The sequence below is a fragment of the Hypanus sabinus genome, chromosome 2, assembly GCF_030144855.1.
Source record: "Hypanus sabinus isolate sHypSab1 chromosome 2, sHypSab1.hap1, whole genome shotgun sequence".
In the NCBI taxonomy this organism is placed as follows: Eukaryota; Metazoa; Chordata; class Chondrichthyes; order Myliobatiformes; family Dasyatidae; genus Hypanus; species Hypanus sabinus.
Window position 1 is genome coordinate 108,105,664 of NC_082707.1, and position 24,876 is coordinate 108,130,539.

General features: G+C 45.1%; 1 protein-coding gene across 8 annotated transcripts in view; it reads left to right on the plus strand.

The window, feature by feature from the left end:
- paplna (papilin a, proteoglycan-like sulfated glycoprotein) overlaps positions 1 to 24,876 on the plus strand; it is a 610,770-nt gene that overhangs the window by 268,405 nt on the left and 317,489 nt on the right. For 7 of the 8 annotated variants that reach the window (XM_059951694.1, XM_059951720.1, XM_059951737.1 and 4 more), the window contains 2 exons: positions 8,886 to 9,093; positions 9,410 to 9,586. In XM_059951694.1, coding sequence (XP_059807677.1) covers positions 8,886 to 9,093; positions 9,410 to 9,586 — 385 coding nt within the window. The remainder of the gene's footprint in view (positions 1 to 8,885; positions 9,094 to 9,409; positions 9,587 to 24,876) is intronic. The other variant, XM_059951747.1, reaches the window with a different exon arrangement.

Genomic DNA, 24,876 nt, shown 5'->3' on the forward strand with positions numbered 1-24,876 from the left:
GCTTTGAGATCTGGTCCCCAAAAATGGAAGACTCTCTTTGACTTCCCCACAGACCCCGGTGCAAGGTTTCATCTGGTGCGCCCTGTTTGAGAATGTCTGGTCCTTTGCTAAATCCATTGATCGCTCTGTGTCCACTTCCTCACTGCCTCTGCTTATTGGTGGGGGTTGTGTGTTTTGCTGGAGTGCTTGTTCTTTGCAGAGCTGTGCAGCAGGGGCAGTGTGAGAGGTGTGGGATACTGTTCGAGCCAAGGGGACCATGTTAGATGTGGCACAGTTTTAGTGCTGGGGTAATGGTATAGAACATAAGAGATGGGAGCAGCAGTTGGCCATCTGGCCTGTCGAGCTTTTTTCTCCATTCAGTGTGATCTGGCCGTGGACTCAGTTCCATTTACCCGCCTTTTCTCCAGAATCTTTCATTCTCCTGCTATGCAAAAATGTATCTATCTGTTTGTTAAATGTATTTAATGAGTTAGTCTCTACTCTTTACCTGGGTAGAGTATTCAGCACTGCTCTCTGGGAGAAATGGTTTCTCTTCAACCCCGTCTTAAATCTATTCCCCCAAATCTTGAGACTATGTTCCCTAGTCCTAGTGTGATGTACCATTGGAAACAACTTCCCTGCCTCTGTTTCATAATTTGATATGTTTCTATCAGATCTCCCCTCATTCTTCTGAGTTCCAACAAATACAGTTCCAGGGGACCTAGTCTCTCCTCATAGTCTAACTCCTCATCTCCAGAATCAGCCTGGTTAACCTCCACTGCACCACTCCAAAGCTTTCCTTCCTCAAATAAGGAGACCAGAACTGCAAACTGTACTCCAGATGTGGCCTCACTGGTGCCCTGTACAGCTGCTTTTAAATGCAATTCCTCTAGCAATGAAGGCCAACATTTCATTTACTTTCTTGATAGCCTGCTTCACAAGCAAACCAGCCTTTGCAATTCATGCACAAACACTCTCAGGTCACTTTGAACAACAGCATACTTCACCATTTAAATAATAATCTGATTTTATTTTTCTTTGTAATGTGAATGTCCTCTCACTTAACCTGTCTATAGCTCTCTGAAGACCCTCAGCAAACTTTACATAATTTGCTGTTTTTTTTCACTCAGTTTATTGTCATCAGTAAACAGGCTACACCTGGTTATTTTACCTTCCAAGTCATTTATAAATAACGTGAACAGTTGTGTGCCCAACACCAGTGTTACTCTGCTCAACACTGACTGCTATCTAAAGAAAGAAGATCACCTTTATTTGTCACATGTACATCAAAACACCAAAACAAACAGTGAAGTGCATTGTTTCAGTCAAATCAAATCAACAAAAACTGTGCTGGAAGCCAGCTAGTGCCACCACGCTTTTGAAGCCAATGTAGCATGCACACAACCTACTAACCCTAACTTGTATGTACGGCTCCTATTTTTTTCCAAATTTAGACATGCTATCGTTTGGGAAAACCATTGAAATGTAGTGTGGGGGGGTGGGGGGTTGGAATCTTTCCATTTAAATAAAATGGATCTTCTGGCTAGTAATGTAACAAATGCAATTAAACAACAAGCTGATGAGGATAAATGACTGGAGTCTATCACTGGTAGTCCAAAAGTTGCAGTAATAGGATGAGGTTGTAAATCAACACACGTAGGACTACTGAAAAAATATCAAAAATATCTTTCCAATATTTTCCTATAAGAGGGCAAGACCAGAACATTGTGTCAAGGAAGCTACTTCAGAATTACATCTATCACAAACAGGATTTATATGATGGTAAAAATGAACTATTTATCCTTGGACATATGAGCCCTATGAACCACATTAAATTGTATCAAAGCGTGTCTGGCATACATTGAAGAAGTATTAACTAGTTTAAGAATTTTCTCCCATTTCTCTGTAGATAAAGATATTTGAAGTTCTCTTTCCCACTCATTCTTATTTTTATCAGATGTACCTAGACGTAATTTCATAATCAGATCATAAATAACTGCTATTAAACTCTTCTGAAAGGGGTTTAAACCTACAAATTTTTCTGTAACTTCAATTTGATGTGACATTGGAAAGGTAGATAAAGTAGCATTCAGAAAGTTTCTAATCTGTAAATATCTGAAAAAGTGTGATCTAGGCAAATTATATTTATTAGACAACTGTTCAAAAGACATAAAACATCAAAAGAATAAATCATGAAAGCATGTTATTCCTTCTGTTTTCAATTAAAAAAAGCTTGATCAATTCTAGGTTGGAAAAAAAGTTAGATATAATAGGACTCGACAGGATAAATTTATTCAATCCAAAGATTTATGAAATTTAAATCATATTTGTATTGTATGTTTAACTATTGGATTTATCATTAGTTATTGATAATCATTGATTATTGAATCAATAATATTAAAAAAAAGTTTAAGAATAAAAATTGATACTGCCTGAAAGAGATACAGAAATTTAGGTAAAATAAACATCTTAATAGCATTAATTCTACCAATCAAAGATAAGGACAGTGGGGACTATTTAGTAAACAGTTGTTTAACATGATCAATCAAAGGTAAAAAATTAACTTTAAATAGGTACTTATATTTCTTAGTAATTTTAACCCCCAAATAAGTAAAATAATCAGTAACCAATCTAAATGGTGATTGTCTATAAATTGGAACTTGAATATTTAATTGGAAAAGCACACTTATCAAGATTCAATTTATAACCAGAAAAACTACTAAACTGAGCAAGTCGTGCTATTACTGCAGCAGGTTAGAAATATGTAATAACAGGTAATCTGTATATAGTGATATTTTATGCATCCCATTCCCACGAATAATGCCAGGTATATTAGGTGAATCATGAATAGCAATTGCCAAAGGCTCCAGGGCAATATCAAATAGTAAAGGGCTTAAAGGACAGACCTGTCTAGTACCTCGAAAAAGCCTAAAAAAAGGGATCTCTGATTATTGGTAAATACAGCAGCCAAGGGTATATGATATATCAATTGAATCCAAGATATAAATTTTGAGCTAAAATTAAATTTCTCAAATGGGAATATTTATTTAATATACTTGAGAAATTTAATTTTAGCTCAAAATTTATATCTTGGATTCAAATGCCTTCTTGGCGTCAAGCAAAATAACACATTGTGGAGTATTAGATGAAGTAGTGTATACAATGTTCATTAAGCTCCTAACATTAAAATCTGAGTAACAATTTTTAATAAATCCTGCCTGATCCTCAGAAATAATTTGAGGCAATACCTTCTCTAATCTAACTGCTAATATTTTGGATAAGATTTTAGAATCCACATTCAACCAAGCTCTGTATGATACACATTCAGTGGGGTCTTTATCTGTTCCTTAATGAAATTAACAAAATTTAAATCCTGAAGCAAAATAGAATTGAACTGCCATTGTCTAGTACTAAAAGTTACTTCACTAAATTTAATTGATAACTTGAAAGACGCATGATCAGAAATGGCAATTACATCATACTCACGGGTAGTGACAGACGAAACTAATTGAGAATCAATAAAGAAGTAATCAATTCTAGAGTAATTATGATAAACATGAGAAAAGAAAGAGAACTCTTTATCATTAGGATGTAAAAGCCTCTAAATTTCTAAAATTCCTGAGTCAACTAAAAAGAAATTAATAAAAGTAGCAGATTTGTTTGGAAGTACCTGACTGGGTACAGACCTATCCATCATAGGATTCAAACAACAATTAAAATCTCCACCCATTATTAACCTGTATTCATTTAAATTGAGAAGAGAGCTAAATAAATACTTAAAGAATTCAGGATAGTCAGTATTTGGTACATAAACATTAACCAAAACTACTTTTTTGTTACCAGTAAACCAGTAATTAATAGAAATCTACCATATGGATCTGAGATTGTATCATAATGAACGAATGAGATCGAAGGGTCTATAAAAATGGAAACACCTTTCACTTTGGTCGATGACTTTCAGTGAAACTGTTGATCTTTCCAAAACCTAAAAAAGTTATCCTCCTTCCTCACATGAATCTCCTGTACAAAAATAAATCTGAGCATTCAATCTATGAGAAACTTTTAAATTAAATCTTCTTCCATTTAATTGGATGATTCAAACCATTTGTGTTCCATGAAACAAAGTTAATAATATTGTCCATTTTCCTTAAATAAACCATATGGTTTGTAAAGGTTTAACCAAATTGCATAAGAAACTCATGAACCAGGAAGAGGAAAAGAAGTTTGAAGAGGAACCGGAAGTTACGACAATACAGACATTTTTGTAGTTTCAAGGCAGCACAAATGAAAAATACTGAACTAAAATAAGATCCTCCCCCCTCCCCCAAAGCCATGAAACCTGGCCAATAGGCAGCCAGGAGACTATCTAAGAACCACCCAACCCCCATCTCTCTTGATGGCAAGTCTCCAAATTTTAAAGAAAAAACACCACCCGTAGCCAAAACATTACGAAAGAATGCCAAATACAAGCTAAGTGAAAAAACAACTTTTTGTAGACCATTTTAAAAAACAAGGTCTTAAAAAATAAAACAGAGTACAATCTTCATAATAATTAATCACCAAGTCAAAGTCTTAATAATTTTCTAAAACAAGCAATTAAAAAATAAAAAAAGTAGAATAATAAAGGAAAAGGAAGAGAAATTTAATATGAAACAGACATAAGCCGAAACAAAGTATCCAAGACATCAGCCCAAGGGCAAGACTCCACGAACTTAAAATGTCCGAATCTGTAAGCTGATTATTAACTAATAAACCCGGTATGTACAAGCATAAAGAAACGGAAAATTGATTAAACATCCAAGCTCAAGCAGCATTCTTTGAGAAATTGTTTTGCGCTGTCCACTGATATAAACCATTTAAACAATTTATCGGGTAAGACACTCTTAAATGGGTGGGGTACAGCAAAGCTGGTCGAAGATTCCTTTGATATAATTCTGACATCACCGCTTTAAAACGCAATCTTTCTTGTATTACCTCGGGACCAAGGTTATGATGATCAATAATTCCTTTACGACAAGCAATTTGAATTAAGCGCTCCTTAGTACTCACATAGTGAAATCGAAGAATAACGTGACAGGGTTTTAACTCTTTCAAAGGTTTTGGTTTAACAACCTATGCGCGTGATAGAGTGCTGGAGGAGAGGTAAAAACCTCCGAACCAAAAACTTCCATTAAAAATTGAGAGAAAAACTCAGTAAGGTCCCTGCTCCCGACGTCTTCACTGAGTCATATTATTCGCAAATTCTGTTTGCGATTACGACTCTCCAAATCAATAAACTTGGCTTTATACTGCTCCAATGTATGAGTAGTCAAATTTAATTTCTTTTCAAAAGAATCCATTCTAGAATCTCTCTGTTTCCCAGCTTCAGAAAGCTTGGAAATTTGCCGTTGTTGTTTTTCGTTCTCTTTTTCAGTTTACCTTTGTTCTCCTTCAACATTACTTCCAATCCAGCGATTCTTTTGTCAAGTTTTTCATCCAACTTTTCATCCTGGAAAGTTATTTGAAATAACTTATAAAGTAAGTCGAGGCTGTGTAAGTTGTTCTTCTTTCTTCCCGTTTCCATTACCAGTTTCCTAGCCTTTGGCTAATGCCTTTCTTGCTCTGGAAGTCATTTCCTTCAATTAAACTTCAAAATTCAAACGTATAAAGATGTTAAAGACACTTTGATATATATAATAAAAGGGTGATTAGGAAATTGAAAAAAGACCAGAGCAGAGCCAAAAATGTGACCTACTCCATCTAGCGCCACCAAGAGAGTCAGAGAGAACTCATAAAACCCTCTGAACCTTCTTCCCTTTTAGATAATAGTCTGCACTATTGTTCCTTTCACCAAAATGCATTATGGTACATTTCCCAACACTGTATTCCATCTGCCATTTTTTTTGCCCGTTCTTTCGATTTTTCTAAGTCCTGCTGCAATTACATTACTTCCTCAGCACTACCTACCCCTCCACCTATCATTGTATCATCCACTAACTTTGCCACAAAGCCATCAATTCCATTATCTAAGTTAGTGGTCGTCAACCAGTCGATTGCGATTGACCGGTTGATATTTGAGACTTACCCAGTAGGTCCCGAAAAAAAACAAAAATAAATACACAAATACATTATGCCTGATAAACCTTTTGATGCAAATATGTAGTAACTTATACTTTGTAAAAGGACCACTTGACAACTTCATGCCCAAAAGTAAACTTTATCTAAGACGGTAAAATGATATTCGCATAAAGGTTTTCACTAATGCGCACCAGGCAGAAAAGACTGGAAGGAAAACCCCACAACTCCAGAAACAATTTCTCTTAACAAACAGTTTCCGTAGTGGGAGTATTGCTATAATACCATGATCCTAATTGGTATTAACTTATCTTTATAATACTCACATTGCAACCCTTCTCCCACTTTAAATTCCAACATTCCCCAAACGTACAAGAAATGGGAAACAAAACCAGTGGTGTCATTAGCTTGCGTACCCCTGAAACTTGTACTAGTGTGTCAGTATGTTTACCAATACCAGGAAAGTTGAGGAGCTGAAATTGGGGTTGAAGGCCAAGCAAACATGCTGCTCAGAGGATGTGGATCGACAGTGTCAAGGACTTGTCAATCTGTGAATATTTTTTCACGACAGTTTGGATGTAATACAAATAGCTCAGCTTGTTGTATTTGTCAGAATGGCTTTCCAGGGTTTTGCAAAAAACGGAGGGCTTCCTCACTCTTTTGCACTTAAAGGAGAGAACAAGAGGTGAGGATAAATACAATGAGTTTTTAAAAAATGTCCGTGAAAATGACATCCCCATTCATAAGCTGGTGGCAATTACTGATAAAGAACGGCTGATAAAGAGAGAGCCTGATTTTCCGGACTTGCTGGATTATCACTGTGTGATTCATCAGCGGGCCTTGGCTGGGAAGGTTGTGGACTTTTCTCATGTACTGACACTGGTGGTCAAACTGATAAACTTGATTCGAGCAAAAGCGCTTCAGCACCACTTATTCAAGGTGTTATTGGATGAGCTTGATGCTGCTATGGCCTGTTTGATACGCTAGTTACAGTGTTTTCTTGGTTAAATTAATTTGAAAGTTTGACAAAAGCATTTTATGCAATTAAAATACAATTAGCCCAAATAAAGGCCTCAAGTTGGAAGTACAATCTGAGCTGTTTTTTCTCTAAACGATTTAGTAGGTCGATCTTGCCTTTCACTAAGGTGGAGGTAAGGGATCTTGGGCTTAAAAAGGTTGGTGGCCCCTAATCTAAATCATTGACAAACAGTGTGAAAAACAGTGGTCCCAATACTGACCCCCTGAGAAACACTACTAGGCACCAGCAGCCAATCAATAAAGGCTCTTTTTAATCCCACTAACTGCCTCCTGCCTGTCAGATATTCCTCTATTCATGCCAGTATCTATCCTGCAATACCAGAGGATTTTATCTTAAGCAGTTTCGTGTGAGGCCTTCTGAAAATCCAAGTAAATGACATCCGCTGCCTTTCCTTCATCCATCCTGTTGCTTATTTCCTCGAAGAACTCTCACAGATTTGTCAGGGAAGATTTCCCTTTATAGAAACTAGACTGACTGACTTACTTTATCATCAGTGTCCAAATACCTTGAAACCTTATCCTTAATAATGGACTGGAACACTTTCCCAACCACTGAGATTAGGCCAATTGGCCTATAATTTCCTTTCTTTTGCCTTCTTCCCTTCTTAAAGAGTGGAGTGAGATTTGCAATCTTCCACTCCTCTGGGACCATGCCAGAATCAAGTGATTCTTGAAAGATCATGACCAATGCATTCGTTATCTCTTCAGTAACCTCTCTATGGGTCTTTTGGCAGCCTGCTTTATAATTTAGCAGGCCTCCAGCTTGCCCTCATATTTCATCTTTTCACATAGCTTTTTTTACTTGCCTTTTGTTAGATTTAAAAGCTTCCCAGTCATCCAACATCCTTCTCACTTTTGCTACCTTATATTCCCTTTCCTTGGCTTTTATGGCTTAACTTCCTTTGTCAGCCATGGTTGCCTAGCCCTGCCATTTAAGAATAACTTTTTGTGTGGGACATATCTATCCTTCAGCCATTTCTGCTCTACCTTCATCCCTGCCATCATCCCCTCCAATCCACTGGGAAGCTCCTCTCTCATGTCTCTGTAATTCCCTTTATTCCATTCCGATACTGATACATGTGACTTGTGCTTCTCCCTCTCAAACTGCAGTGTGAATTCAATCATATTCTGATCACTGCCTCCTAAGGGTTCCTTTACATTAAGCTCCCTAATAAGATTCAGATTATTACACAACACCCAATCTAAGATGGCTTTTCCCTGAGAAGACTCAAGTACAAACTGTTTTAAAAAGCCACCTTGTAGGCAAATTCACTCTTGCGATCTGACACCAACATGATCTTCCCAATCCCCTTGCGTATTGAAGTCCCCCATTACAGTTGTGTCATTACCCTTATTGCATGCCCTTTCCAGCTCCCTTTTGTGATCTTAACCCCACATCTTGGCTACTATTTGGAGGCCTATATATGATTCCCATAATGGACTTCTTTACCCTTACAGTTTCTTAACTCCATGCACAAAGATTCAACATTCTCAGACCCTACATTACCTTTTTCTAAAGATGTAATTCCATCTCTTACCAACAGGGACATGCCACCAACAGACCCGAGGCCCTCTTGCCTGTCCTTATGATAGGAAGTATATCTTTTGATGTTAAGTTCCCAACCATGGCCTTCGATTAGCCAGTATGGAGGAGTCATTAACAATATGGTAACAGTTTAATAGCCAATGAAGTTGGGGGGGGGTGGAAATGATGTTAGAGCAGTGGGAAGGAGAGTTATTTCACTGTTGCATCTTATCCTCACCTGATCACCCATGCCACTGTGATGTATGTTTTCTCTTGTTGGATTGAGCAGCTGGAAGACAGGCGGCTGGAGCAGGTGTTCAGCAACGTGCGGAGGGGGAATGCAGACACGTTCTGTGTACTGCTCCCTTTTGGACAGCAGTGGAAGAGAGTTGGTGTGGGACGACTCTGACTGTGCTGCCATCAGGGAAAAGCCACCCTCGCAGCAGGTGTGCAACCTGCGACAGTGTGCGAGCTGGAGCACCGGCCACTGGTCACAGGTTTGTGAAACAGAGTGCTCCCATCAACCGGTCCGACCCACCCAGGCCTTGTCCCTCATTTGGCCTCGCCCATCAACGGGTCCCATCCATCAACAACCCACCAATCAGTTACAGGCCTCTGCCATCTCCAGCCCAGGCAATTCAACCTCCCTTCTTTTCCTGGGCTCCATGTCTCTTCCAGTGCATCATACAGTTTCTCTAGTTGGTTTCAATGACTATTCAGTGGCACCCTGCCATTGCAGGTCAGGAGATGTGCTGCACAGGTCCCAGTTGCAGAGTGCCACTGAAGCTGACAATGCCATCTCCTGTGTTGCAGTGCTCAGTAACCTGTGGGGAGGGGTTTCGCTCTAGGACCCTCTCATGTGTGACGCCATCAGGTAGCCAACTCCCGGACTTTGCGTGTTCCTCCCAGTCGAAGCCCACCAACACCCAGACCTGTGTGCTGCAGAGCTGCAGGGACATGTTCTCCTGGTACATCGGAGCCTGGGGATCGGTGAGTGTGGGGCAGGGGCAAGGGGGTGTCTGGGTCAGCATGTGGGAGGTCTTGGTCTGAAGTGGAAGCGGAGTTATGAAGGGGAGGATGGAGTATGGTTCTGTATTGGAGAGGGATCATAGAGTCATACAACATGGAAATAGGCCCTTGGGCCCAACTGGTCCATGCTGACCACAGCATCCTCCCTAGTAGGCCCAGTTGCCCTTGTTTGGCCCATTACACTCCAGGCTCTCCTCTCAATGTACCTATCAAAGCGCCTCTTAAAAGTTTGCAATGGTACCCTCATCCACTAAAGTCCAAATTATTATCCAAGTACTGTATGTTATGTCAACGTGTGCCACCCTGGCTTTCACTTTCTTGCGGGCATTCACAGTAGAACAAAGAAATACAATAGAATCAATGAAAAATTCCACACAAAGAGAGGTTAACAAACAACAGATATACAAAAGAAGACAAACTGCAAATACAACAAAAAATAATAAATAGTGAAAGGACAACACTGAGAACATGAGTTGGAGAGTCCTTGAAAGTGAGTCAAGGTTTAAAGTTCAAAGTTACTTTATTATCACAGTACATATGCCACTATATACAACCCTGAGATTCATTTTCAGTTGGGCATACTCGGGAAGTCAACAATAGAATATCCGTAATAGAATCCATGAACGCCCACACAAATCTAAGTGTTCAACCAGTGTGCAAAAGATAACAAACTGTGCAAATACAAAAGAAAGAAATGATAAATAAATAATAAGCAATAAATATTGAGAACATGAGATGAAGAGTCTTTGAAAGTGAGTCCATATTTTGTAGGAATATTTCAGTGAAGTTAACCCCTTGATGATTGAGCGATATTAATTGATCCTGGACCTGGTGGTGTGGATCTTGAAGCTCCTGTACTTCCTTCCCGATGGCAGCAGCGAGAAAAGAGCACATCATGGACAGTGGTTGTCACTGATGATGGATGCTCCTTTCCTGCGACAACACTTCATGTACAGTGCTCAGTGCTGGGGAAAACTTTACCTGTGATGTACTAGGCCATATACACTACTTTTTGTAGGATTTTCCATTCAAGGGCATTAGTGTTTCCATACAAGGCTGTGATACAGCCAGTCTATATAACCTCCAGTTTGTCAAAGTTTTAGATGTCATGCTGAATCTTCACAAATTCCTAAGGAAGTTTGCTGCCCTGCTTTCTTTGTAATTGTACTTAAGTGCTCGGCCCAGGACAGACCCTCTGAAATAAGAACACAGAGGAATTTAAAGATGCTGACCCTCTTCACCTCTGAATCTCTGATGAGTTCTGGCTCACGGATCTCTGGTTTCCTCCTGTAGTCAATAATCAGCCCCTTGGTCTCGCTGACGTTGAGTAAGAGGTTATTGTTAAGGCACCTCCCAGCCAAAGTTTCAGTCTCAATTAAAAAAGGTTGTGGAATCAGTTCAGTGTTGAGGTGAGTGAAGTTATCTATGCTGGTTCAGGAGCCTGATAGTTGAAGGGTAACAACTGTTCCTGAACCTGATGATGTGGGACCTAAGGTTCCTGTTCCTCCTTTCTGATGGCAGAGGAAAGAAAAGAGCATGGTGCAGATGGTGATGGATGCTGCCTTCTTTGGCAGTGCTCCCTGCGAATGTGCTCAGAGGTAGAGAGGGCCTTTCCTTTGATGGACTGAGCTGTACCCACTACCTTCTATAGGCTGTTCTGTTCTTGGGCATTGGTGTTTCCACACCAGGCCGTGATGCAACCAGTCAGGCATCTACAGAAGTTTCTCATGGTTTTAGATGCCATGCGGAATCTTCTCAAACCTCTAAGAAAGTAAAGGTGCTGCCGTGCCCTCTTCCTGATAGCACCTACATGCTGGTCCAGGACAAATTCCTTGAAATGATAACATCATCAACTATATAACCATACAACAATTACAGCACGGAAACAGGCCTTCTCAGCCCTTCTAGTTCGTGCCGAATGCTTACTCTCACCGAGTCCCACCAACCTGCACTGGGCCCATAACCCTCCATTCCTTTCCTGTCCATATACCTGTCCAATTTTACTTTAAATCACAATATTGAAACTGCCTCTACCACTTCTACTGGAAGCTCGTTCCACACAGCTACCACTCTCTGAGTTCCCCCTCGTGTTACCCCTAAACTTTTGCCCCCTACCTCTCAACTCATGTCCTCTTGTTTGAATCTCCCCTACTCTCAATGGAAAAAGCCTATCCACGTCAACCCTATCTATGCCCCTCATCATTTAAATACCTCTATCAAGTCCCCCCTCAACCTTCTATGCTCCAAAGAATAAAGACCTAACTTGTTCAACCTTTCTCTGTAACTTAGGTGCTGAAACCCAGGAAACATTCTAGTAAATCTTCCCTGTACTCTCTCTATTTTGTTGACATCTTTCCTATAAGTCGGTGACCAGAACTGTACACAATACTCCAAATTTGGCCTCACCAATGCCTTGTACAATTTTAACATTACATCCCAACTCCTATACTCAATGCTCTGATTTATAAATGGCAGCATACCAAAAGCTTTCTTCACCACCCTATCCACATGAGATTCCACCTTCAGGGAACTATGCACCATTATTCCTAGATCACTCTGTTCTACTGCATTCTTCAATGCCCTACCATTTACCATGTATGTCCTATTTTGATTATTCCTACCTGTGGTAAACTATGTATACCTGTCTGGACACGCCCCTCTGCTGACTGCTCCTGTGGCTCCTCCCACAGACCCCTGTATAAAGGTGATTGAGGCACTGCTCCTCCCTCAGTCTTTGAGATGTTGTGCTCCCTTTTCGCTGTTAATAAAAGTCTATCGTTCACTTCCAGTCTCCTAGAGTTATTGATGGTGCATCACTACCAAAATGTAGCACCTCACACTTATCAGCATTAAACTCCATCTGCCATCTTTCAGCCCACTCTTCTAACTGGCCTAAATCTCTCTGCAAGCTTTGAAAACCTACTTCATTATCCACAACGCCACCTACCTTAGTATGCTCTGCACACTTACTAATCCAATTTACCACCCCATCATCCAGATCATTAATGTATATGACAAACAACATTGGACCCAGTACAGATCCCTGAGGCACACCACTAGTCACCGGCCTCCAACCTGACAAACAGTTATCCGCCACTACTCTTTGGCATCTCCCATCCAGCCACTGTTGAATCCGTTTTTACTACTTCAATATTAATACCAAATGATTGAATCATCCTAACTAACCTTCCGTGTAGAACCTTGTCCAAGGCCTTACTGAAGTCCATATAGAGAACATCCACTGCTTTACCCTCATCAACTTTCCTCATAACCTCTTCAAAAAATTCAATAAGATTTATCAAACATGACCTTCCACGCACAAATCCTTGCTGACTGTTCCTAATCAGACCCTGTCTATCCAGATAATTATATATACCATCTCTAAGAATACTTTCCATTAATTTACCCACCACTGACGTCAAACTTTCAGGCCTATAATTGCTAGGTTTACTCTTAGAATCCTTTTTAAACAATGGAACCACATGAGCAATACGCCAATCCTTCGGCACCATACCTGTTTCTAATGACATTTGAAGTATTTCTGTCAGAGCCCCTGCTATTTCTAAACTAACTTCCCTCAGGGTCCTAGGGAACATCCTGTCAGGACCCGGAGATTTATCTACTTTTATATTCCTTAAAAGCACCATCACTTCCTGTTCTTTAATCGTCATAGTTTCCATAACTTCTGTACTTGTTTCTCTTACCTTACACAATTCAATACCCTTCCCCTTAGTGAATACCAAAGAAAACAAATTGTTCGAAATCTTCCCCATCTGTTTTGGCTCCACACATAGCTGTCCACTCTGATTTTCTAAGGGACCAATTTTAGCCCTCACTATCCTTTTGCTGTTAATATAACTGTAGAAACCCTTTGGATTTATTTTCACCTTACTTGCCAAAGCAACCTCGTATCTTGTAGCTTTTCTAATTTCTAATTTCTTTCTTAAGATTCTTTTTACATTCTTTATATTCCTCAAGCACCTCATTTACTTCATGCTGCCTATCTTTATTGTAGATAAAAGTAGACTAAAGTTACTGACCCTCTCTGTTTCCAATGCTCTAATAAGGACTGGCTTGTGGGCTCCAGTTTCCTCCTCCTAGGGTCAGTAATCAGCTCCTTGGTCTTACTGATATTGTGTGAGAGGTTGTGCTGTAGCACCACTCAACCAGATTTTCAACCTCCCTCCTGTTTGATCATTTGTCACCACCTTTGATTTGGCCAGCAACATTAGTCAGTAAGCTTAAATGTGGCACTTAGCCACACAGTCATAAGTGTAAAGGGAGTAAAGCAGAGGGCTAAGCACTTAGCCTTGTGGTGCACCAGTGCTGGTGAACATTGTGAAGGAGATGTTGTTGCCAATCCAAACTGACTGGGGTCTGCATGCCAGGAAATAGAGGATCCAGTTGCACAAGCAGGTATTGAGGCCAAGGTCTTTAAGCTTATTGCTTAGTTTCGAGAGGATGATAGTGTGGAATGCAGAGCTGTAATCAATGAACAGCACCCTAATGTGTGCATCTTCATTGCCCGGATGTAAGTGCCTCCATTTCCTCTGGCAGCCCTTTCCAGATACTCACTAACCTCTGTGTAACAAAGATGTCTCCTAGTGTCATATCCCAATGATTTAATAAACATCTGAAGTTACCCCTCTATGAGTGTCTCCTGAATTCCAAGGAATAAAGATTCAGCACGCTCAACCTCTCCGTGACACAGACTCTCTAGTCCAAATAGCATAACAAAATCTGTTTAAATTTAAATGTTTAAATCTACATAAATCTATTTTGCATGCACCATCTAAACAGTTTTTCTAACCACATCCTCATGATAGACTTGTGTAACGGTAACATGGTGTCTGTAATCCTAAACTTAATGTTCTGGCCTTCTTCGCCACCTTCTTTACTTGCAGTGAACTGCGCACTTTGTACTTCTCAGCTCCCCCTGTTCACAACACTGCCCAGTACCCGCCATTTACTGTACAGATCCTACCCTGTTCAGAACACTCCCCAGTGGCCACCATTTACTGTACAGGTCCTACCCTGTTCACTACACTCCCCAGTGCCCGCCAATTACTGTACAGGTCCTACCCTGTTCGCAACATTCCCCAGTGCCCGCCATTTACTGTACAGGTCCTACCCTGTTCACAGCATTCCCCAGTGCCCACCATTTACTGTACAGGTCCTACCCTGTTCACAACACTCCCAAGTGCCCGCCAATTACTGTACAGGTCCTACCCTGTTCACAACATTCCCCAGTGCCCGCCATTTACTGTACAGGTCCTACCCTGTTCACAGCATTCCCCAGTGCCCACCATTTACTGTACAGGTCCTACCCTGTTCACAACACTCCCAAGTGCCCGCCAATTACTGTACAGGTCCTACCCTGTTCAGAACACTCCCCAGTGGCCGCCATTTACTGTACAGGTCCTACCCTGTTCACTACACTCCCCAGTGCCCGCCAATTACTGTACAGGTCCTACCCTGTTCACAGCATTCCCCAGTGCCCACTATTTACTGTACAGGTCCTACCCTGTTCACAACACTCCCCAGTGCCTGCCATTTACTGTACAGGTCCTACCCTGTTCACTACACTCCCCAGTGCCCTGCATTTACTGTACAGGTCCTACCCTGTTCACAACACACCCCAGTGCCCTGCATTTACTGTACAGGTCCTACCCTGTTCACAACATTCCCCAGTGCCCTGCATTTACTGTACAGGTCCTACCCTGTTCACAGCATTCCCCAGTGCCCACTATTTACTGTACAGGTCCTACCCTGTTCACAACACTCCCCAGTGCCCGCCATTTACTGTACAGGTCCTACCCTGTTCACTACACTCCCCAGTGCCCTGCATTTACTGTACAGGTCCTACCCTGTTCACAACACTCCCCAGTGCCCACCATTTACCGTACAGGTCCTACCCTGTTCACAACATTCCCCAGTGCCCTGCATTTACAGTACAGGTCCTACCCTGTTCACAACACTCCCCAGTGCCCTGCATTTACTGTACAGGTACTACCCTGTTCACAACACTCCCCAGTGCCCTGCATTTACTGTACAGGTACTACCCTGTTCACAACACTCCCCAGTGCCCTGCATTTACTGTACAGGTCCTACCCTGTTCACAACACTCCCCAGTGCCCACCATTTACCGTACAGGTCCTAACCTGTTCACAACATTCCCCAGTGCCCTGCATTTACTGTACAGGTCCTACCCTGTTCACAACATTCCCCAGTGCCCTACATTTACTGTACAGGTCCTACCCTGTTCACAACATTCCCCAGTGCCCTGCATTTACTGTACAGGTCCTACCCTGTTCACAACATTCCCCAGTGCCCGCCATTTACTGTACAGGTCCTACCCTGTTCACAACATTCCCCAGTGCCCACCATTTACTGTACAGGTCCTACCCTGTTCACAACATTCCCCAGTGCCCGCCATTTACTGTACAGGTCCTACCCTGTTCACAACATTCCCCATTGCCCACCATTTACTGTACAGGTCCCACCCTGTTCACAACATTCCCCAGTGCCCACCATTTACTGTACAGGTCCTACCCTGTTCACAACACTCCCCAGTGCCTGCCATTTACTGTACAGGTCTTACCCTGTTCACTACACTGCCCAGTGCTTGCCATTTACTGTACAGGTCCGACCCTGTTCACTACACTCCTCAGTGCTTGCCATTTACTGTACAGGTCCTACCCTGTTCACTACACTGCCCAGTGCTTGCCATTTACTGTACAGGTCCTACCCTGTTCACTACACTCCTCAGTGCCCGCCAATTACTGTACAGGTCCGACCCTGTTCACAACACTCCCCAGTGCCCTGCATTTACTGTACAGGTCCTACCCTGTTCACAACATTCCCCAGTGCCCGCCATTTACTGTACAGGTCCTAATCTGTTCACAACATTCCCCAGTGCCCGCCATTTACTGTACAGGTCCTACCCTGTTCACAACACTCCCCAGTGCCTGCCATTTACTGTGCAGGTCTTACCCTGTTCACGACACTGCCCAGTGCCCGCCATTTACTGTACAGGTCCTACCCTGTTCACAACATTCCTCAGTGCCCACCATTTACTGTACAGGTCCTACCCTGTTCACAACACTCCTCAGTGCCCACCAATTACTGTACAGGTCCTACCCTGTTCACAATACTGCTCAGGGCGTGCCATTTACTGTACAGGTCCTACCCTGTTCACAACACTGCCCCGTGCCCTGCATTTACTGTACAGGTCCTACCGTGTTCACAACACTGCCCAGTGCCCGCCATTTACTGTACAGGTCCTACGCTGTTCACAACACTCCTCAGTGCCCGCCATTTACTGTACAGTTCCTACCCTGTTCACAACATTCCCCAGTGCCCGCCATTTACTGTACAGGTCCTACCCTGCTCACAACACTCCTCAGTGCCAGCCATTTACTGTACAGGTCCTACCCTGTTCACTACTCTCCCCAGTGCCCTGCATTTACTGTACAGGTCCTACCCTGTTCACAACACTCCCCAGTGCCCGCCAATTACTGTACAGGTCCTACCCTGTTCACTACACTGCCCAGTGCTTGCCATTTACTGTACAGGTCCTACCCTGTTCACAACACTCCCCAGTGCCCTGCATTTACTGTACAGGTCCTACCCTGTTCACTACACTGCCCAGTGCTTGCCATTTACTGTACAGGTCCTACCCTGTTCACAACACTCCTCAGTGCCCGCCATTTACTGTACAGGTCCTACCCTGTTCACAACACTCCCCAGTGCCCACCATTTACTGTACAGGTCCTACCCTGTTCACAACATTCCCCAGTGCCCTGCATTTACTGTACAGGTCCTACCCTGTTCACAAAAATCCCCAGTGCCCACCATTTACTGTACAGGTCCTACCCTGTTCACAATATTCCCCAGTGCCCACCATTTACTGTACAGGTCCGACCCTGTTCACAACACTCCCCAGTGCCCACCATTTACTGTACAGGTCCTACCCTGTTCACAACATTCCCCAGTGCCCACCATTTACTCTACAGGTCCTACCCTGTTCACAACATTCCCCAGTGCCCTGCATTTACTGTACAGGTCCTACCCTGTTCACAACACTCCTCAGCCCGCCATTTACTGTACAGGTCCTACCCTGTTCACAACATTCCCCAGTGCCCAACATTTACCGTACAGGTCCTAACCTGTTCACAACATTCCCCAGTGCCCTGCATTTACTGTACAGGTCCTACCCTGTTCACAACATTCCCCAGTGCCCTGCATTTACTGTACAGGTCCTACCCTGTTCACAACATTCCCCAGTGCCCTGCATTTACTGTACAGTTCCTACCGTGTTCACTACACTCCCCAGTGCCCTGCATTTACTGTACAGGTCCTACCCTGTTCACAACATTCCCCAGTGCACACCATTTACTGTACAGGTCCTACCCTGTTCACAACATTCCCCAGTGCCCTGCATTTACTGTACAGGTCCTACCCTGTTCACAACATTCCCCAGTGCCCGCCATTTACTGTACAGGTCCTACCCTGTTCACAACATTCCCCAGTGCCCTGCATTTACTGTACAGGTCCTACCCTGTTCACAACACTCCCCAGTGCCCACCATTTACTGTACAGGTCCTACCCTGTTCACAACATTCCCCAGTGCCCTGCATTTACTGTACAGGTCCTACCCTGTTCACAACATTCCCCAGTGCCCTGCATTTACTGTACAGGTCCTACCCTGTTCACAACACTCCCCAGTCCCTGCCATTTACTGTACAGGTCCTACCCTGTTCACTACACTGCCCAGTGCCTGCCATTTACTGTACAGGTCCTACCCGGTTCACTACACTGCCCAGTACTTGCCATTTACTGTACAGGTCCTACCCTGTTCACAACACTACCCAGTGCCCACCATTTACTGTACAGGTCCTACCCTGTTCACAACATTCCCCAGTGCCCTGCATTTACTGTACAGGTCCTACCCTGTTCACAACATTCCCCAGTGCCCACCATTTACTGTACAGGTCCTACCCTGTTCACAACACTCCCCAGTGCCCACCATTTACTGTACAGGTCCTACCCTGTTCACAACACTCCCCAGTGCCCACCATTTACTGTACAGGTCCTACCCTGTTCACAACACTCCCCAGTGCCTGCCATTTACTGTACAGGTCTTACCCTGTTCACTACACTGCCCAGTGCTTGCCATTTACTGTACAGGTCCTACCCTGTTCACTACACTGCCCAGTGCCTGCCATTTACTGTACAGGTCCTACCCTGTTCACTACACTGCCCAGTGCCCACCATTTACTGTACAGTTCCTACCCTGTTCACAACACTCCCCAGTGCCCTGCATTTACTGTACATGTCCTACCCTGTTCACAACATTCCCCAGTGCCCGCCATTTACTGTACAGGTCCTACCCTGTTCACAACACTCCTCAGTGCCCTGCATTTACTGTACAGGTCCTACCCTGTTCACTACACTGCCCAGTGCCCGCCATTTACTGTACAGGTCCTACCCTGTTCACAATACTGCTCAGGGCGCGCCATTTACTGTACAGGTCCTACCATGTTCACAACACTGCCCAGTGCCCTGCATTTACTGTACAGGTCCTACCGTGTTCACAACACTGCCCAGTGCCCGCCATTTACTGTACAGGTCCTACGCTGTTCACAACACTCCTCAGTGCCCGCCATTTACTGTACAGTTCCTACCCTGTTCACAACATTCCCCAGTGCCCGCCATTTACTGTACAGGTCCTACCCTGTTCACAACACTCCTCAGTGCCCGCCATTTACTGTACAGGTCCTGCCCTGTTCACAACACTCCTCAGTGCCCGCCATTTACTATACAGGTCCGACCCTGTTCACAACACTCCTCAGTGCCCACCATTTACTGTACAGGTCCGACCCGGTTGACTACACTCCCCAGTACCCGCCATTTACTGTACTGGTCTAACCCTGTTCACAACACTCCCCAGTACCCGCCATTTACTGTACAGGTCCGACCCTGTTCACAACACTCCCAGTGCCCGCCATTTACTGTACAGGTCCGACCCTGTTCACAACACTCCCCAGTGCCCGCCATTTACTGTACAGGTCCGACCCTGTTCACTACACTCCCCTGTGCCCTGCATTTACTGTACAGGTCCTACCCTGTTCACAACACTCCCCAGTGCCCGCCATTTACTGTACAGGTCCTACCCTGTTCACAACACTCCCCAGTGCCCACCATTTACTGTACAGGTCCTACCCTGTTCACAACACTCCCCAGTGCCCGCCATTTACTGTACAGGTCCTACCCTGTTCACTACACTGCCCAGTGCTTGCCATTTACTGTACAGGTCCTACCTTGTTCACAACACTCCTCAGTGCCCGCCATTTACTGTACAGGTCCTTACTGTTCACAACACTCCCCAGTGCCCACCATTTACTGTACAGGTCCTAGCCTGTTCACAACATTCTCCAGTGCCCGCCATTTACTGTACAGGTCCGACCCTGTTCACAACACTCCCCAGTGCCCGCCATTTACTGTACAGGGTCGACCCTGTTCACAACACTCCCCAGTGCCCGCCATTTACTGTACAGGTCCGACCCTGTTCACAACACTCCCCAGTGCCCGCCAGTTACTGGACAGGTCCTACCCTGTTCACAACACTCCCCAGTGCCCACCATTTACTGTACAGGTCCTACCCTGTTCACAACACTCCCCAGTGCCCGCCATTTACTGTACAGGTCCTACCCTGTTCACTACACTCCCCAGTGCTTGCCATTTACTGTACAGGTCCTACCCTGTTCACAACACTCCTCAGTGCCCGCCATTTACTGTACAGGTCCTACCCTGTTCACAACACTCGCCAGTGCCCACCATTTACTGTACAGGTCCTACCCTGTTCACAACATTCTCCAGTGCCCGCCATTTACTGTACAGGTCCTACCCTGTTCACAACACTCCCCAGTGCCCGCCATTTACTGTACAGGTCCGACCCTGTTCACAACATTCCCTAGTGCCCTGCATTTACTGTACAGGTCCTACCCTGTTCACTACACTGCCCAGTGCTTGCCATTTACTGTACAGGTCCTACCCTGTTCACAACAATCCACAGTGCCCTGCATTTACTGTACAGGTCCTACCCTGTTCACAACACTCCCCAGTGCCTAACATTTACTGTACAGGTCCTACCCTGTTCACAACACTCCCCAGTGCCCACCATTTACTGTACAGGTCCTACCCTGTTCACAACATTCCCCAGTGCCCTGCATTTACTGTACAGGTCCTACCCTGTTCACAACATTCCCCAGTGCCCTGCATTTACTGTACAGGTCCTACCCTGTTCACAACATTCCCCAGTGCCCTGCATTTACTGTACAGGTCCTACCCTGTTCACAACACTCCCCTGTGCCCACCATTTACTGTACAGGTCCTACCCTGTTCACAACACTCACCAGTGCCCACCATTTACTGTACAGGTCCTACCCTGTTCACAACACTGCCCAGTGCCCACCATTTACTGTACAGGTCCTACCCTGCTCACAACACTGCCCAGTGCCCACCATTTACTGTACAGGTCCTACCCTGTTCACAACACTGTCCAGTGCCCTGCATTTACTGTACAGGTCCTACCCTGTTCACAACACTCCCCAGTGCCCGCCATTTACTGTACAGGTCCTACCCTGTTCACAACACTCCCCAGTGCCCGCCATTTACTGTACAGGTCCTACCCTGTTCACAACACTGCCCAGTGCCCTGCATTTACTGTACAGGTCCTACCCTGTTCACAACACTGCCCAGTGCCCGCCATTTACTGTACAGGTCCTACCCTGTTCGCAACACTGCCCAGTGCCCGCCATTTACTGTACAGGTCCTACCCTGTTCACAGCACTGCCCAGTTCCCGCCATTTACTGTACAGGTCCTACCCTGTTCACAACACTCCTCAGTGCCCGCCATTTACTGTACAGGTCCTACCCTGTTCACAACATTCCCCAGTGCCCGCCATTTACTGTACAGGTCCTACCCTGTTCACTACACTCCCCAGTGCCCACCATTTACTGTACAGGGCCTACCCTGTTCACAACACTCCGCAGTGCCCGCCATTTACTGTACAGGTCCTACCCTCTTCACTACACTGCCCAGTGCTTGCCATTTACTGTACAGGTCCTACTCTGTTCAGAAAACTCCCCAGTGCCCTGCATTTGCTGTACAGGTCCTACCCTGTTCACTACACTGCCCAGTGCTTGCCATTTACTGTACAGGTCCTACCCTGTTCACTACACTCCTCAGTGCCCGCCATTTACTGTACAGGTCCTACCCTGTTCACAACATTCTCCAGTGCCCACCATTTACTGTACACGTCCTACCCTGTTCACAACACTCCCCAGTGCCTGCCATTTACTGTACAGGTCCTACCCTGTTCACAACATTCCCCAGTGCCCGCCATTTACTGTACAGGTCCTACCCTGTTCACTACACTCCTCAGTGCCCGCCAATTACTGTACAGGTCCTACCCTGTTCACAACACTCCCCAGTGCCCGCCATTTACTGTACAGGTCCTACCCTGTTCACAACACTGCCCTGTGCCCTGCATTTACTGTACAGGTCCTACCCTGTTCACAACACTGCCCAGTGCCCTGCATTTACTGTACTGGTCCTACCCTGTTCACAACACTCCCCAGTGCCCGCCATTTACTGTACAGTTCCGACCCTGTTCACAACATTCCCTAGTGCCCTGCATTTACTGTACAGGTCCTACCCTGTTCACTACACTGCCCAGTGCTTGCCATTTACCGTACAGGTCCGACCCTCTTCACAATATTCCCTAGTGCCCTGCATTTACTGTACAGGTCCTACCCTGTTCACTACACTGCCCAGTGCTTGCCATTTACCGTACAGGTCCGACCCTGTTCACAATATTCCCTAGTGCCCTGCATTTACTGTACAGGTCCGACCCTGTTCACAACATTCCCCAGTGCCCGCCATTTACTGTACAGGTCCGACCCTGTTCACAACACTGCCCAGTGCCTGCCATTTACTGTACAGGTCCTACCTTGTTCACTACACTGCCCAGTGCTTGCCATTTACTGTACAGGTCCTACCCTGTTCACAACACTGCCCAATGCCCGCCATTTACTGTACAGGTCCTACCCTGTTCACAACATTCCACAGTGCCCACCATTTACTGTACAGGTCCTACCCTGTTCACAACACTCCTCAGTGCCCGCCATTTACTGTACAGGTCCTACCCTGTTCACTACACTGCCCAGTGCTTGCCATTTACTGTACAGGTCCTACCCTGTTCACAACATTCCCCAGTGCCCACCATTTACTGTACACGTCCTACCCTGTTCACAACACTCCCCAGTGCCTGCCATTTACTGTACAGGTCCTACCCTGTTCACAACATTCTCCAGTGCCCACCATTTACTGTACACGTCCTACCCTGTTCACAACACTCCCCAGTGCCTGCCATTTACTGTACAGGTCCTACCCTGTTCACAACATTCTCCAGTGCCCACCATTTACTGTACAGGTCCTACCCTGTTCACTACACTCCTCAGTGCCTGCCATTTACTGTACAGGTCCTACCCTGTTCACAACACTCCCCAGTGCCCGCCATTTACTGTACAGGTCCTACCCTTTTCACAACACTGCCCTGTGCCCTGCATTTACTGTACAGGTCCTACCCTGTTCACAACACTGCCCAGTGCCCTGCATTTACTGTACAGGTCTTACCCTGTTCACAACACTCCCCAGTGCCCGCCATTTACTGTACAGTTCCGACCCTGTTCACAACATTCCCTAGTGCCCTGCATTTACTGTACAGGTCCTACCCTGTTCACAACACTGCCCAGTGCTTGCCATTTACTGTACAGGTCCTACCCTGTTCACAACACTTCCCAGTGCCCACCATTTACTGTACAGGTCCTACCCTGTTCACTACACTGCCCAGTGCTTGCCATTTACTGTACAGGTCCTACCCTGTTCACTACACTGCCCAGTGCTTGCCATTTACTGTACAGGTCCTACCCTGTTCACATCATTCCCCAGTGCCCGCCATTTACTGTACAGGTCCTACCCTGTTCACAACACTCCTCAGTGCCCGTCATTTACTGTACAGGTCCTACCCTGTTCACAACACTCCCCAGTGCCCGCCATTTACTGTACAGGTCCTGCCCTGTTCACAACATTCCCCAGTGCCCTGCATTTACTGTACAGGTCCTACCCTGTTCACAACACTGCTCAGTGCCCACCATTTACTGTAAAGTTCCTACCCTGTTCACAACATTCCCCAGTGCCCTGCATTTACTGTACAGGTCCTACCCTGTTCACAACATTCCCCAGTGCCCTGCATTTACTGTACAGGTCCTACCCTGTTCACAACATTCCCCAGTGCCCGCCATTTACTGTACAGGTCCTACCCTGTTCACAACATTCCCCGGTGCCCAACATTTACTGTACAGGTCCTACCCTGTTCACAACACTCCCCAGTGCCCGCCATTTACTGTACAGGTCCTACCCTGTTCACTACACTCCCCAGTGCCCTGCATTTACTGTACACGTCCTACCCTGTTCACAACACTCCCCAGTGCCCGCCATTTACTGTACAGGTCCTACCCTGTTCACAACACTCCCCAGTGCCCACCATTTACTGTACAGGTCCTACCCTGTTCACAACATTCCCCAGTGCCCACCATTTACTGTACAGGTCCGACCCTGTTCACAACACTCCCCAGTGCCCGCCATTTACTGTACAGGTCCTACCCTGTTCACAACATTCCCCAGTGCCCACCATTTACTGTACAGGTCCTACCCTGTTCACAACACTCCCCAGTGTCCGCCAATTACTGTACAGGTAATACCCTGTTCACAACACTCCCCAGTGCCCGCCATTTACTGTACAGGTCCTACCCTGTTCACAATACTCCTCAGTGCCCTGCATTTACTGTACAGGTCCTACCCTGTTCACAACACTCCCCAGTGCCCGCCATTTACTGTACAGGTCCTACCCTGTTCACAACATTCCCCAGTGCCCTGCATTTACTGTACAGGTCCTACCCTGTTCACAACACTCCCCAGTGCCCGCCATTTACTGTACAGGTCCTACCCTGTTCACAACACTCCCAAGTGCCCACCATTTACTGTACAGGTCCTACCCTGTTCACAACATTCCCCAGTGCCCTGCATTTACTGTACAGGTCCTACCCTGTTCACAACACTCCCCAGTGCCCGCCATTTACTGTAGAGGTCCTACCCTGTTCACAACATTCCCCAGTGCCCTGCA